The 16,532-nt window shown below is 46.6% G+C and overlaps 1 protein-coding gene across 1 annotated transcript; it reads left to right on the top strand.

Annotated features, from left to right (window-relative positions):
* Positions 1–1,367: 1,367 nt before the first annotated feature.
* On the top strand, positions 1,368–12,845 carry ubald2 (UBA-like domain containing 2). Its single transcript, XM_082531916.1, has 3 exons — positions 1,368–1,709; positions 7,202–7,258; positions 9,438–12,845. Exons 1-3 carry the CDS (start codon positions 1,590–1,592, stop codon positions 9,783–9,785), a joined length of 525 nt encoding a protein of 174 aa, XP_082388042.1. The 5' UTR covers positions 1,368–1,589; the 3' UTR covers positions 9,786–12,845.
* The last annotated feature ends 3,687 nt before the right edge of the window (positions 12,846–16,532 follow it).

Here is a 16,532-nt window from a genome sequence, read left to right on the forward strand (position 1 = left end):
AATCAAATGTCCTCACGAAAGCTACAGAAGTCCGGTCAGCTTTTTGACAGTGGATGTTGGAGGAACTACAGTCTGCCACCCTGGGGCCACACCATTTAAAAGTTTCTAGAAACGTCTCTGCAAGCTCATGTGGTGAAAAGGGGTCAGGATATCAATACAAAGATCAGTTTCATGTCCTTCTTTACATTCTTGCTGTCACGTTAGTGTTTAAATAGATTATGCTTCATCATTTATAAAGCAGCATGATTTATTTTTGATGTGCTCCTGAGATGTTAATTTTGGTTTATTGTCCAATAACAACAACAACTAAGATGTTTGTGAAGGCAAAATCAATTTCATTATTAGCTCCTTATTTCAGAAAAACATCAATGTAAGTCACGTTTATAGGATATGACATATTATATGGAGCATACACATTTAAGACATGTGTATGTGGTCAGAAAAAGAAAAAGTAGTGAAAAACTAGACATACATGAATAACAGACACGTACATATCAGTATTATTACTCATGCCCCCCCGACCCGGCCCCGGATAAAGCGGATGAAGATGGATGGATGAGTCTTATTATTGTTAATAGGCAAATTCAAGTTAGTTGGATTCCAACATGGATTTAATATTCTTTATATGAAAAATTTATTAATAAAAGCAATTAAATTATTTAAATCCTGGACTTTATGTACTAATAACAGAAAAATCTCTTACATCAAAACGTTTGTAAATTAACACATATCTTTAAAATACCCTGTAATTCTCATGAATATTCTGCATTACTGTGGAAACAAATTACTGAATAAATCGGTTGTGTTCGAAATGTGTTGTTTCATATTACTACAGTATATATTACAGTTTTGATAAATACAAAAGCAAACGCAAAGTAAACCTTCGTGTATTATGTAACACACTCCTTATAGTAGCCTATTTAATTTAAAATGTATTTTTGATATATCAGGTTTTTGTGGTGTATATGAGAAAAATATAGGCAGTCAGTTAAATAAATTATGAAATTAAATTTTAAAAATGTATTTAATTTATTATGTCTTTCTCGGGTTGACTCTATGAACGGGATATGTTTCAAAAAATAAAACAAAATATTTACAGTGTTTACACGTGTGAAGCTCGTGAGGAAGCAGCCAATCGGCTCTATGAGTTTACGGCAACTGGCCGATCGAACATTACGTCAGCGTAACGAACACAAATGAAAGCGCTTGTGTAACCCTACTCGACAAACACTGAGGGCGGCGTGGACGGTTTTCACTCACCCCTATTTAAGACTCCACCCACCGACACAGTCCTAACACTTAAAACCAGCGCACCGAAGAAATTTAAACTCGTTTCATCGATAGCCAATCAGCGCCTCTGTAGTACTCTCTCGCCGTGGAGTCGTCCAATCAGTGACGCGTTGCTCTTTGTTGTTGCGATGACATGAAAACATTGTTGTTGCTGCTGCGGAGACTCACGGACAGACGAGCAGGAAGGACGGAAGGTTCGCGGGGCTTCCTTCAGGTCCGGGTTTAGTTATTATCATTTTTTTTATTTTTTAGAAAAAAAGGTGGCAGTTTTTGTCTGTAAAGGAGCCGCGGGAGCAGCCATGTCGGTCAATATGGAAGAACTGAGGCACCAAGTGATGATAAACCAGTTTGTTTTGACGGCTGGCTGCGCCGCGGATCAGGCGAAGCAGCTCCTCCAGGCGGCCCACTGGCAGTTCGAGGTGAGTGGGAGGTTTATTTACACGTTGAGTCCTTTTATTAACCCCCACGCGTGATTTGGTGTACAAAGAGGTGCCCGTGAACTCGCTGTGGTGATTGTTTTGAGGATTTCCCGTGCTGCCTCGCTGCCATGCGCTCCCGGGGCTAGCGTTAGCCGCCTAGCCGCGCTGAGGACGTGGTGTTCGATGCTTTTTGTTTACATTCTCCGTCGCCTCGCCGTTAAGCTAGCTGCTGTTAGCCGGGCAGAGCGGTAGTGCGCTCGGGTTGGACCAGGGCTGTGTAAGGCTAGAGTAGAGCGGTGTTTATTTTGGCGTGGAGATGCTGATAAGATAAGATGCGCTGTTTTTCATCCGCTCGCATTACTCACAGATCATAAACTACAGGTCAGGCTTGTTTACCGTCAGAGCTCGCGGGGTGATCTGATGGATCAGCCCCTCCCTGCCCAGCTCAAAAACAATCGTTTCATCACGTTTCCTGTGTGAGTTTCTGGAAGCACAGCGAGCGGCTCTCTGCGTGTTTGTGTCCGCTTCACGGAGCGGATAAAGAGGTCAGACCGTGCGTGCTCCCCGCTAAGCGCCCTGACATTGATCCCGGTGCTTCTCGGTTATATATAGACCGATTAAGATGCATTATCCTTCCAGCTGTTCCTATACACGGACCTCCGTGTGCCATTAACACCTATTAGAAGTTGAAGCTGGCTGGTGGAGGTCAGTTTGAGCTGTTTCTTCGCAGTTTTCCCAACGTGGCGCTCGTGTCTCTAACTATGATTCAAAGCCGAGAAGTCCTCCTCTAACAGGGCGAGGCAGGCCAGCGGATAACAGAAGACGAGCCTTTAGCTGCTCGTTGTGTTTAGTGGGAGTCATAAAATGCGTGATTGAGCTGCTGGTTCTCCTCTTTTTCCCCTCTCATGAAGAAAGTGGGTCCCATGATATTAATCTGATACGCATGCCGGGGACGTGACTGTTTACTGGGCCTGTGATGGTCAGGCTAATAATTCAACAAAGCGTACAGTGTAAATACACAGGCCAGCTGTAAGTCATTACAGAAGGCTCTGTGCTCACTGGAAAATGAAAAGTAGCCACTATTGATCAGATTTTGTTGAACAACAAACTTGGAAATTTCTATGAAGTGACAGTCAGGCTCCCTCTGCTCCTCACTGGTTTCCTCTTTCATTGCTAAACAGGCCTGAGCTTGTTTCCTTCATGTGCTGCAGCACAGAGCGCTGTATTTTCGCCAGCTTATGAAGAAAACACACTCGCACTCGTGTTTGAAATCCTCCTCAGCCTCTCTCTAACCACCGATCACAGATTGTGGATCGGATTAAGATTTGGGGATTTTCCTTTTCATGGATCCAAAATGTTAATTGAATGATCTCAGACTGGATCGCTGGAAGAAGCCTGACATTTTTATTTTGGCCCACCTTTAAAAAGCAGAAATGCACAGACTGTGCTGAGCCTGATAAGGCAGGATTGGCAGTCCATCAGCCATTCCTGAAAAGTTGTTTCACTACGGTTCTGTGCTGCGTCACCTCACAGCAATTTGTGAACGTTATTCTTATTCAATGAAATAAATAAAGGATAAAAAAAAAGATTTAGGTGTACCCAGGTCCTGTTTACAACTTCTGCTCCCATCTGTCTGCGTTTGTGTGGATGATTTCTCCTTGACCACCTCCCAGAACATCTGACATTTCATCAAACGCACCCATCCGCAGCATTGACCTGCTGAACAGCTAACGGTCACCTGAGCTTCCACGCCTCTGTCTGTTGCAGCCAGGTGCTGCACCGGGAGGGGAGGAGGCGGTGGTGATGTTTGGAGTACTGTCAGGAGTTGGGGTTATGACTCTGATTGGCTGACTTGTTTATTTGGAAAAAGTGCTGTGCACTGCTACTTTGTGTGACTGGAAACTGGGATTAAGGAGTGTTGTTGTGTCTCTGGGGTGAGTCACTAACCTTCACGTTACCTGGACAACATAATACAGCTGAATCCTGGAAGACAACGCTGAGGGAGAAGCACGGGTTAGAGGCGCAACCTTGGTGTGAAGGATGTGGGCGTTCCTCGCGTCTGAGATGCCGGACTTGCAGTCAGACCTCAGTCCCACGCTAACATGTCCCCACAGCAGGCTGTTATTTTGTTTTGGTGTTTGCTGAATGAAGAGAATCGAGCTGCAGTTCCTCTAACGTCCACTGGAGGCTCCAGCAGTTAGTCAGTCCCCATAGACTCCCATGTTAGAGCATTCCAGCAGAAATCAACAGGTTTACAGCCTGATACACAAACTCGTTCAGTCTCTGTGGACAATTTCCTCTTTTAGAACAATCGTCCAGGTGTTTACGTTCACGCTGGATGTCCTGCTGACTCACAGGTCAAAAATAATCTGTATTTATCTTGCCTGTGTCACTTGCCTCTCACTGACATCATACAGACCCAAGAGTAGAAGTTTCAAAGTTTACATTTATGGGGAAAGATTGAATGATGTTAAGGAACCGCGTGACCACAGACCTTCAGCCGGCTGTGAAGAGACTAGGGCTGCCACAAACGATTATTTTGATAGTCGACTAGTCACCGATTATTTATGCGATTAGTCGACTAATCAGATCATCATCCATTGGACGTAAAACTACAGCTTATTGCACCAGCAGCATCTGCTCTTATATAACTATCATTAGCTTACAGCTTTAAGTGTTTAAGGTCTGTGCTAACTAAAAATAAAGACAAGATGATAGTTTATTAAATTTTAATGAAATCTGCAGATTGTTTCGGTGAAGTTTAATAAACTCCTTGCTATCTAAAATATAACGGGACACCGGAGTAAATTCTCCAGCATCTCACACTTCTGATAATCAGCTGTCTGCTTGACGTTTATTCAGCTGTGTAAAAACTATAACTTTAATCTCAGCCAAACAGATTTACTCAGGAACAAATAAAATACTAAAAAAAAGCCAAACAATAACATTTTTAAGTTATCTAAGTGACTCATATGTTTAACCTGAGTAGCGAAAGACGGCGGTGGGTTTGAAAACGATTTGCCGGGAGTCCGGTGTTCTCACAGCGCTAGTGAGCCTAGCCCCCGGCTAGCTATCGAGCTAGTGGGTAACAGACGTCTCCGAAAACGTCGGAGCGCTTTTGAAAATATGCGGTGTCCTGATAAACTGAGCAGATATTTGAGGTTTACACAGCTACATTCTCCCTGAAAATATGTTAAACGTTTATTTTGTGACCCAGAAAGAATAATAAGAGTAACATTAAAACTAACTAACTGCCGCCATTGTTGGAAACTAAGCAGGGCTTATTAGCTATGAATTCTGGGACACAGCTGCTTCTTCTTCTTCGGGGTTTAACGGCAGCTGGCATCCTTGTACATGCAGTGCTGCCATCTTCTGTTTCAGTCCGTTATTACACTCTTAAATCCTGCTACTTATTCCTGCGTCTTTTGTGATCTTACAAAGCTTCAAATGACGCGTCGACTATTAAATCAGTCGTCGACGATTTTGATAGTCGACGTAATCGTGACTAGTCGACAAATCGTGGCAGCCCTAGAAGAGACGCACGGACCTTAAATAATCCTGAGATTTAACCTGTGGACGAGTAACTGGAGTAACGAAGTTGGTGGAAGAAGTTTGTTTGAGGGGAAAGAAAGCTTTTGAAAACAGACCCGAGCGCTGAGTGACGTTGGCAGGTCCAGATGAGTGTTTTGTGTTGATTATCATGTTGATGATGCTGACTGTGTTTGTACAGTGTTGACTCGTTCTGAGCGAACACAGTGACACGTGAGGAGCCCGAAGCAGGAAATGTGTTCATGCTGTTTTTGTAAAATTACTACAATGACAGTGAAAATAGCTGCTGATTAACTTCCTGTCGAACCGCCCGGTTTGCCCCTTTGCTGAAAGAGGAAGTTTCTTTTTCTGTTGGAGCTTCTGTTTTTTTTTGTCCTTGGTCATGAGGCACTAGAGTGAAAGTAAAAGCCGTCACGCCGCCGTGAACCGTTTTCCCTCTGCAAGGACTTTTAAAGACACTCGCAGGTTACGGAGTTTCTTGCAACAAACCAGAAAATTAAACGAGACGAGACAAAGAGCGGCTCTTTGCACAATAGCGGCCGAGCACTTTCGCTCTTTGAGATGGGTGTCACGTTGTACGGCAGACATTCCTGCGCCACCGCTGTTGTTAAACAACCACGGCTGGGGGGAGGGGGAGGGAAGGGCACGGCATTCATTCAAGTGTTGGGAACAAAAAAGAAGAAACTGAGCTGCAAAACAAGCTCACGCTCCCTGTTCAGACCACAGGAGCTCTGCAGTCCCACAGTTATTGCAGACATTGAACTCAGCAAACACCACATTCAGTGATTTTTATCTGTTATGCACGGTTAAATATTGTGCTGGTTTTAATGTTCCTGCACGTCGAAGATGCTGGGAACAGTGGAGCTCCGAGGCGTTCGAGTCCTTAGTGCAGAAACTGGCTGTCTCAGTTTTAAGTGTTGGGAATGGAAAGTCTAAAGTGGTCCCCTCCTGGTCAGTTCCCACCTGTGGGATGACTCCACCCCCCGCAACATTGCTGGGGGGGGGTCCCTTGGGTCCTCGGGAAATGTTTTGTAGCGTTGGGTCGGCCCGGTGTTTCTCCTTCTGCAATCACAGCGTGCGTTTGAGTTCACAACAAAGACGATGCGTACGTGAAGCCAACTCGTTTCCCTGTTTGCACAATCAGGAGACGCACTGTTTACATTTCAGGCTGCTGTGAGGGAAAGCTGGAAAAGTTCGACGAGTGCTCGTGTTTTGTCTTCTGAAAACTTGCAGACCTTCAGAGATACGAGCGTTTGAGTCAGTCCAACCCAGCTCAATGTCACACAGGACGAAACAGGAGACGCTGATGAGACTCTTTGTTTCTTACTTCACTGCCAGTGTTTCTGCGCCACAGCTGCTTAAATCCGAACACTTTCAGCGTGTTTCTGCAAACATGAAACTAAACGTCTTTTTGGGTTTTGTGAGGTTGTCTCTGGCGGTTAATGCCCCGAGACAGGAAATGAAAAATGATGTGACACATGAGTCCATGATCATAAATAAGTCAGTCCTTTTATAACTGATCAGTTTTCCTGTTTCAGTGATTATTGGGTATGTTATCAAAGCTTCCAGGCGCGATGACCTCGGCTGCTTCAGGTGGTTTGGCTGTGAAATAAGCTCGTTTTCGTTCCGTGGCTTTAAAAATGTTGTCAGCTCTGCAGGAAGCTGCAGATCATTTCTTCAGAAACAGAAAGTCTGGTTTTTGTTCGCCTCCCTCGAGGTTTCACTCCCAGCAGCTCTGCAGAAAAAAGAGTCTCTGCGGTCTGATGACTCAGTTTCAGGTCCCAGCGTGGAGATGATACGTTTAGCCCTTTGTGTTAACGATGGTGAAAGGTGGGGGTATGGGGCGGCCCTTCCTGTCTGAGGTTTTGGGGGAAATGAATGCGTCCTGCTTGCTCTCCATGTGGAAACGTAACTCGTCCTTCTGCCTCTCTTTCTGTCTGCAGACGGCCTTGAGCTCCTTCTTCCAGGAGGCCAACGTCCCCGGGCATCACCACCAGATGGTAAGTGCGTGAAAACGTTACTAAACACAACGATTTTATGAAAGTCTTCTGTGGTTGTGGTTGGATGGTTCAGCGTGGCGATCCACAGGCTGCCGTTCAGACATCAGGAAGCAGTTCGATGGTCCACGCCATTCCTTCTTCCTGCATCTGCCGGTTGGTTTAGTCACAGAGAGCAGCAGAAGGTGGAGGGCGAGCTGCTCGCACAGACGCTGTGTTTGTGTTTGAGCGCTGTTAGGACGACGGGCGTGTGCAGCCATAATAACTGTTTAATCTCCAACTGCAGCCTTGTAATTTAATAATTACCAGCTTATAAAGAGAAAATGTGCAGACCTGCGTCACAGTGAGCAGACAGGTGTGTGTGTGCGCGTGTGTGTGTGTGCGCGTGTGTGTGTGTGCGCGTGTGTGTGTGTGTGTGTGTGCGCTTGTGTGTGTGTGCGCGTGTGTGTGTGTGTGTGTGTGCGCTTGTGTGCGTGTGCGCGTGTGCGTGTGTGTGTGTGTGTCTTCTCATTAAATCTCCTGCCTCTGCCTCCCTGGATCTGATCCTCGGTCGTGCTGGGACGCCTGCAGCAGGCGTGTTTTGTTTTCATTCCTCCTCCTCTGGTTTGTGTGCACGCGTTGGGAGGGGGGGGCATGTTGAGGCAGCAGGCTGCTTTGTTGTTATTTTGGGTGACATCATCTTCATCATCTGCACTGAAGCAACTCAGCGCTCTGAGCGAGCATCAGCTGCCCAACTTCCTCCCGGGGTGCACAGGAGGAGGAGGGAGCAGCGATGTGGAGCCTTTATTGTGAAAGTAATGAGTTTGTTTGAGGCTCAGAAAATGGCAGAGTTTGGACTTTTTGCCGTAAGAACAAATATTGACAAATTTAGTGGAATATTTTAGAAAAATGTAAAAAATATTTTGAGTACAAACAGTTTTTCGGAGTATGGGGGAAATGGGAATCCACATGTGTCTGTAAAGTGATGAACTATTAAAGATAACACTGAAGTCTTGAGGAAATAAAAAGCTCCGCGGGAACCAGCCGAGCGGCTTCTTCTCCTTCTTAGACGCCTCGGAGATTAATGAGAGAGCGTGTGTGCACGTGCAGCAGCGCCTCAGAGAGTTAATAAGAACCAATCAATCCTGTTCCTGAGGATCATTTTTGACTCGTAAGTAAAAGTTTGATTATTTGGCTCTGTGTGAGGTCACGTGGCGCCCGGCAAGCTGGTGTTGTTCTTGGTCCAACGTCATCGGTGCGATGCATCAACACGCAGCACACCACAGAACCGGTTCTCCGAGGCTCACGGGAAATCTACAGAGGCGAGGCCGTTTGTAACGAACACGCCGATCAGGCCTGAACAGCAGCAGGAAAATGCCCGCAGGTTTACCGCCTCTGCACGCCGTGCACCTCAGCGCTGAAACAACACACCCGGCTGTTTACGTCGGGAAGGAGGCCTTTCGCCGGCTCAACGTGAACATGTGAGAAGGCGGAGCTCCAACAGGCAGCGTAAAAGTCACTGTGGTCATCCCGCTGTTGTTTTGGTGACACAGATCTGTGGCTGCAGGCGCAACTCTGTTTGTTTCGGTGTGCTTCGAATTGACGTCGCTAAACATCATGAGATGGGCCGTAAAAGGAAGGGGAAGGGCTAAAAGGTCTGCACCTGAGACTCGGGTTCAACCATCTGTACCACATATGGAGGGTAATTAATGTCAGTTTTATCTCGGGCGCTGGTGGAGACTCCAGGAAGTTCCTGCAACCTGCCAACAGACGGTTATTGCCCCCCCAGTAAACCATAAACATAAAAAAATATATAAATATGGGTGCAGCCAGCGTGTCGTCGTGGCTCGGGTTTTGGTTCCACCGTGTTGGTTTATTGTCTGCAGACTCGCAGCTGCTGACCTCATTAAAACGAAGCTGTTTAATAATCTTATTTTCATTGAGCAGCATGTGTGGCTCCGCCTCCAGCAGCCTTAGAAAGTCTGGGTCATCCAATGGCCCTCTTGACTTTCCTTCGCTGTGTGTGTGTGTGTGTGTGTGTGTGTGTGTGTGTGTGTGTGTGTGTGTGTGTCAGCAGAGCTCCAACTCTTTACAGTTCAGGTTTTTCTTCTTCTGACTTCACATTAAAGCATTTGAAGTTTTACAACAAGTCCTCCAGGCTTTTATTTTGAAACCATCCTCCCTCTCTCTCCTCTTCCTGCAGATGTGCACTCCCAGAAACACCCCCGCCACGCCACCCAACTTCCCCGATGCCATCACCATGTTCTCCAAACTGCGGGCGTCCGAGTGTGGCTCCGGCAGTGGGCCCTCCCAGGCGTCCATGGCGTGCTCTCCACCGACTCACTCCTCCACGGCGGGATTCGGCTCCTTCTGGGCGTCCTCGCCACCCAGCCACCAGCCGGCCTGGCTGCCCCCGTCATCGCCCACGGGCCACCACATGCATCACAATCACTACCACCACATGCAACAGACTCCTATGTGGCCCCCCGTCTCCCAGCCCAACGGCTCCCAGCAGCCCCCTGTTGTATCGGCACTTCATGGACAGAGATGAGGCTGAGCGGCGGGCTGAGTGAGCTCGGGCAGGGCGGGAGGGTCTGGGGTTTTAGGGGCGGGAGGGGGGAGGATTTCTTGTTTCTCGTTTCTCTGAACTGAACACGAGCAGTTTGGCTTTGCTGCGAGCCGGAGGGCGACACTGGAGGGTCTCCGAGGACACTGAGAAACTGAACCCAGCCACGCTCTGAGCAGAACCCCAACAGAGCACTTACCGAGGATCGGAGCCATGAGACGTGATTTTTAGAGACTCTCTTTTCATTTGTCAGAAAAAAAATCAGACAGGAAGTCGACAATAAACCAGCAGACCAAGAGGAGGACGAATCAGACGTGTGTGTGTTTGGAGTACAGATGTGCATCAACAGGTCAGCTACAAAGTTTCCGCCCAGGCTGCAGACACTAACGTGATGTCAGAGACGATCCCAGTTTGTGCTTCTCACTGAGTGCCGAGTTGTTTAAGGAGGTTTTTCTGAGCTGGATGGAAAAATGTTGAGTTTGCTGCACACCTGCCAGATGTGAACACAGCTGGAAGTGAGAAACTGTGCCTGAGGCAGAAAATTTAAAATAAATGTAATCTTGTTTATGTCCAATGATTCTTTTTTTTTTTTTTGTCGTTCTCTTTGCTTCACGATTCCTCGTTTCCACCTCCTGAATCTACAGATTTTTAATTCCACTTACAAATAAATAAAACTAAACACCTGCTCTGATTCTTTCACATCTGCTGATGTGATGAAATAAACCGCAGATATGAGAAGGTTGGACAGAACGTGACGTCCTCAGTCTTCATCTGACAGTCAAAGCGTTACCTTTGTGCACAGCTGAGGTTCTTTCAGAATGATTCAGGCTTTTCTTTACTATTTAAATCAAAAATTGGACTTAAATCATCAAGTTTGTGTTTTGTCATGGAAACTGTAACACCATCATAGACTGTATATAAAAGATGGACATCACCCATTAATTTGAAACGTCCTGTTTTAAAACATTCAGTTGGCGACTTTTACTGAGTGACTTTGACCATAAACTTATCAGGAAAGTACAGCTGAGGTCAGAGGTCAAGTGAGCAGTAAGTAAAAGAGTCGCCCCCTGTTGGGCATTAGCAGGAATGCATCATTTTCAATGTTCATGCCCAGAAGCCACATCAGTCTTTCATGAGCAGTGCGTGCAAGTGCTTCGGGGCACAAATTAAAAAAACAAAACCTAAATATCTCCTCCTTTTTTAAAAATTTTTTTTTCGTATCTTTGTTTGGATTGAGATCTTTATTGTGCAGCAGATTTGATATTTTTTCATTGCACTGATCTAGATGCACCGATGTAGACGAGCTCAGTAATGTTCGCCAACGTCTGTGGGTGGGGTCAGCTGTGATGATGAGCTGAGTGCGGCGAATAAATGACAGAAGAAGAAGAAGAAGGTCAAAAATGAGCTGCTGATGTGAAGCCGGATTAGAGAGCAGAACTCGAGCGTCCACTTTTCTGGGTTGTAAATAAAAAGATTCCAGTTGAACTTCTGAGAGCGCTTCTATTTTTTTTTTAATGTCGGCTCCTCCGCCATGTGTCTGCGAGAGGTTAAAGGTCGACTCGGCAATTTCCACACAACCTTTCAGACAACCAAACGCTCCTACCTCCACCTGTGTGAGTGGGCGGGGCCCCGCGCTCGCTCTGAATGTACTCCGCAGGACTTCCTGTTTGACAAGTCCTGCATGCGTCACGGCGAGTAAAATAAAGTTGCGTTTACGTCACGAGGAAGAGGAGTGAGGAGTTTTCAGGTTTTGTTCTGACAATCAGCCGTTCGTGAACAGCGTTTATTCGCTGCAGGAGGGGCGTGTCGGTCTCTGACATCGGAGACTCTCAGATTTAAATGATGCGAGGGAACTCGAGCGCTGTGAGCTAACAGGCTAAACGCTCAGCTTTACGGCAACGCCTGCACGCTGTCAGACTTTAATGTGACGTAACGCTGTCCAAACGCTGTTTACGCCAAATTCCTTTTTACAAAGCGAGGACACTTTCAGCAGAACGTCGCGGCGCTGAAATGGTGGGAAAATTGTTGCCACAGTCAAACACGTCGTGTTTGACTCGTCTGGGTTAATGCGATGGTGTCAGGTTGTAGCTGTTCGTCTCTGCAGAAATCCAACCCTCTGAGGAGCCCACGCGTTAACCCTGAAACTGAACTTTATGAAGAGATTTGCTTAAAATGAACTAAGAACAGATTCTTAATCAATCGTTAACAGTTTAATCGACACTGGTTCGATTGTTGGAGCCTCGATCGGCTCCACTGGTGGAAGCGTAACCGAGTATTTAGAGTTAAAGATGTAAATGTAACAGTCTTACAGCTGAGTCGTTGGAAAAGTTTAAGCGTGAAACATTTGGACTGAAGATCAACTAATGATCAGCTGATCGATCCCTTTTAAAGTTTAATGATTTCCAGTCCATCATGTCAGTAAACGCAAGTTTGGCTTTAAAAAACTTGGAAAATCAGATTTTTTCCAAGTACAAAATTTCACATTTGCGACTGAACCCACCAAAGCTTTGGTTTATGGGCTCAGTCGTTGGTGGATCGCACAGCCGCCGCCAGCTTTTCCACAGTGAAACGCGGAGGTCAGTGGACGCCTTTCAGGGTCCAAGCTTTTAAAGAGACCTTTTCCTAAAAGTCTTATCTCTGATGATGCGTTCGCTGACCTCAGGGCAAATTTTTTCCAGTCTGAACTCGTTCTGGAGGAGTTGAGGCAAATGAGGAGCGGCTGGAAGGTGACCTCCCGCCTGGTTTGTTGTTGCCGACGATCCGCGGGGTTCGGAGGCTCTGTTTGAGATTCCCGCAGCGTGGATTAACCGGCCTGTCCACTCTGCTCCTACTCTTGTTTTTGCAACATATTTTAGGCCTTTCAAATCCAGCCGAGGACTTTACAAACTGATCGAAGGGTCATTAAAAGATGTTTTTAGCTCTGGTCACTTCCTCACAGACTCTGATCCACGACTCTGTTTTAGAGATTTCGCTCATGAACTTTTTTTTCACTTCCTTTGTTTAAATTTGTATTTATATGTTTAATAAAACAACTTCTGATGTGTACTTCCTCTGGGCTCTTCTGTCTTTCTTGGCAGTGTTTAGTCACGCCACACCTATTTTAGTTTTACTGTAAGAGCGAAAGAAAGACGGTTGTACTTCTTTGCATTTGAGTTTGAGGAAGGATGTGGTCGGGCCGGGTGTCAAACTGAAGAGTCAGTAAGAACCAAAGTAACGTGGATTAATGAGCCGCTGCTGAAAGTGAAGCGAACGCAGCTATGTGACACATGTAAATAAGGAAGGATATGCCATTACACGAACGGGACGAGATTTCAGGAACTTTTTACTGTTGGAGCGGCTCCAGTCTGACGAGTTCACAGCGTCCTCCGCTTGACTGATGTGAACTTTAAAGGCCTGCTTGGCCACATTTAATAACCCTGCTGGGCTCTTAGCCAGGCATCAGCCATAACCTTCAAATGATCAGTTATAAAATACATTTTTCCACATTATATCATCATGAAGCAGTCAGCCTACAGTGACCACAGTCTGCTCACACTGGTGCTGAAGACAAAATATTCACAGCATATTCTCAGTGGGTTTGGTGGAGAAGAGGACTGAATAGATGGTGGAACGGTGAAGGTGGAGTTTAAACACCTGGAGACCAGGTGGAGACGAGTGACGGGGTGGCAGCAGGAGGGAAAGGGCAGGTTGGTGTGAGACCGATGATGGCCGATGTTAGTTTCTCTCACGTTACACTGGCGACACGTGTTTATATTAAATGCTGCCAATGAAAATAAACGTATGTAAAAGAAATCTCAGTTGGCTTCCAGCACCCCGACTGAACGGAAACAGAACATCAGGGGCCACAGCCCAGGCTTGAGTGAGCTGAACGCCAGCATGTCCGTGTACGAACACTGACCCGGCTTCCTGAATCACACTGAACGTGCTGACACCTGAACTCAGCTTCTGATGCCACAGCCTCACCTGACAGCGCCTTTGATACGACGCCTGGATTTAAAGCCCAGTTAGTCACTCATGTGACTGGTAGTTTAAAAAGAAAGCACGAAAAAGTCAAAGTCAGTCTGCGTTAAAAGCTTCTGCACAGAGACTTTAATGCATGAAGGGAGTAAAAGTTTGGTTTCAGACACGATGTGTGTAAAACATCACTGAGGGGAAAGAAAAATCTGACCCTCATAAAGACTTTATGTTTACATTGTGTATTTACAGTGTTTTTTATTCAGGTCCTGATCTATAAACTTGGGGAGTTTTCCAGGACTGGAAAACAGTTTAGAGTTCCCAGGTTTTCCAGGCTGCCTGGAGTCGGACTGAAGCACAGACCTAATGTGTTGAAAGACAGGAAGCTTCAGGAGTTGTAACTGCACCTCTCCCTCCTGCTTTTGTATTTACTCATCAGCGTGTCCTTCCTGCTCGCGGCCTCGTGTTCCTGTTAACAGGAAGTACTTTTGTTGCTGGTAGTGATGATGTAATTCCCCACATGATGCAACAGCTGAGTCCTGAATGTGTGAATGGGTGGATGATTGTGTATAGTGTAAAGCGCTATACAAATACACACCATTTACCATCCTCGGCTCGCTGACAGATCAACACGACAACAACACAACTCTTCTCTGGCCCACGAGGCTTTATGAGAGCTCTGCATGTTTAGATCAGTGTTTCTGATCCTTCTCACTATATATATATATATATATATATATATATATATATATACACACATATATACACATATACATATATACACATATATATGTGTATATATGTATATGTGTATATATGTGTATATATATGTATATATATATATATATATATATATATATATATATATATATAAAAAACACCCAGCACGCCCCTGCGGGCGGTTTATCCTTCAAGCTCGGGTCCTCTACCAGAGGCCTGGGAGCTTGAGGGTCCTGCGCAGTATCTTAGCTGTTCCCAGGACTGCGCTCTTCTGGACAGAGATCTCCGATGTTTTTCCCGGGATCTGCTGGAGCCACTCGCCTAGCTTGGGAGTCACCGCACCTAGTGCTCCGATTACCACGGGGACCACCGTTACCTTCACCCTCCACATCCTCTCGAGCTCTTCTCTGAGCCCTTGGTATTTCTCCAGCTTCTCGTGTTCCTTCTTCCTGATATTGCTGTCATTGGGAACCGCTACATCGATCACTACGGCTGTCTTCTTCTGTTTGTCTACCACCACTATGTCCGGTTGGTTAGCCACCACCATTTTGTCCATCTGTATCTGGAAGTCCCACAGGATCTTAGCTCGGTCATTCTCCACCACCCTTGGGGGCATCTCCCATTTTGACCTCGGGACTTCTAGGTTATACTCGGCACAGATGTTCCTGTACACTATGCCGGCCACTTGGTTATGGCGTTCCATGTATGCCTTGCCTGCTAGCATCTTGCACCCTGCTGTTATGTGCTGGATAGTCTCTGGGGCATCTTTACACAGCCTGCACCTGGGGTCTTGCCTGGTGTGATAGACCCCAGCCTCTATGGATCTTGTACTCAGAGCTTGTTCTTGTGCTGCCATGATTAGTGCCTCTGTGCTGTCTTTCAGTCCAGCTTTGTCCAGCCACTGGTAGGATTTCTGGATATCAGCCACCTCCTCTATCTGCCGGTGGTACATACCGTGCAGGGGCCTGTCCTTCCATGATGGTTCCTCGTCTCCCTCCTCTTTCTTGGGTTTCTGCTGCCTGAGGTATTCACTGAGCACTCGGTCAGTTGGGGCCATCTTCCCAATGTATTCTTGGATGTTCCTTGTCTCATCCTGGACTGTGGTGCTGACACTCACCAGTCCCCGGCCCCCTTCCTTCCGCTTAGCGTACAGCCTCAGGGTGCTGGACTTGGGGTGAAACCCTCCATGCATGGTCAGGAGCTTTCTTGTCTTTATGTCAGTGGCTTCTATCTCCTCCTTTGGCCAGCTTATTACCCCAGCAGGGTACCTGATCACGGGCAGGGCATATGTGTTGATGGCCCGGATCTTGTTCTTACCATTCAGCTGACTCCTCAGGACTTGCCTGACCCTCTGCAGGTACTTGGTGGTTGCAGCCTTTCTAGCGGCCTCTTCATGGTTCCCATTTGCCTGCGGGATCCCCAGGTACTTGTAACTGTCCTCTATGTCTGCAATGTTGCCTTCTGGTAGTTCAATCCCCTCAGTTCTGACTACCTTCCCTCTCTTTGTTACCATCCGACTACACTTCTCCAGTCCGAACGACATTCCAATGTCATTGCTGTATAGCCTGGTAGTGTGGATCAGTGAATCGATGTCTCGTTCACTCTTGGCATACAGCTTGATGTCATCCATGTACAGGAGGTGGCTGACAACTGCTCCGTTCCGTAGTCGGTATCCGTAGCCAGTCTTGTTAATGATCTCACTGAGGGGGTTCAGGCCTATGCAGAACAGCAGTGGGGACAGAGCATCTCCTTGGTAGATCCCGCACTTGATGGTAACTTGTGCTATGGGCTTGGAGTTGGCCTCTAGTGTTGTACGCCACATCCCCATTGAGTTCCTGATGAAGGCTCTTAGGGTCCCATTGATCTTGTACAATTCTAGGCATTCCAGTATCCAGCTGTGGGGCATTGAGTCATAGGCCTTCTTGTAATCAATCCAGGCAGTGCACAGGTTGGTCAGTCTGGTCTTGCAGTCTCGGCTGATTGTTCTGTCTACCAGTAGCTGGTGTTTTGCACCTCTGGTATTCTTGCCAATTCCTTTCTGTGTCCCGCTCTTGTATT

Source organism: Aulonocara stuartgranti, assembly GCF_965226115.1.
Source record: "Aulonocara stuartgranti genome assembly, chromosome: 4".
NCBI classification, from domain to species: Eukaryota; Metazoa; Chordata; class Actinopteri; order Cichliformes; family Cichlidae; genus Aulonocara; species Aulonocara stuartgranti.

Excerpts from the sequence above, each read along its gene's own strand:
- ubald2 (XM_082531916.1), top strand. The coding sequence starts at position 1,590 with ATGTCGGTCAATATGGAAGAACTGAGGCACCAAGTGATGATAAACCAG. Across the intron at positions 1,710-7,201 it reads CGGCCCACTGGCAGTTCGAG|ACGGCCTTGAGCTCCTTCTT; the intron begins GTGAGTGGGAGG and ends TTCTGTCTGCAG. Across the intron at positions 7,259-9,437 it reads CCGGGCATCACCACCAGATG|ATGTGCACTCCCAGAAACAC; the intron begins GTAAGTGCGTGA and ends CTCTTCCTGCAG.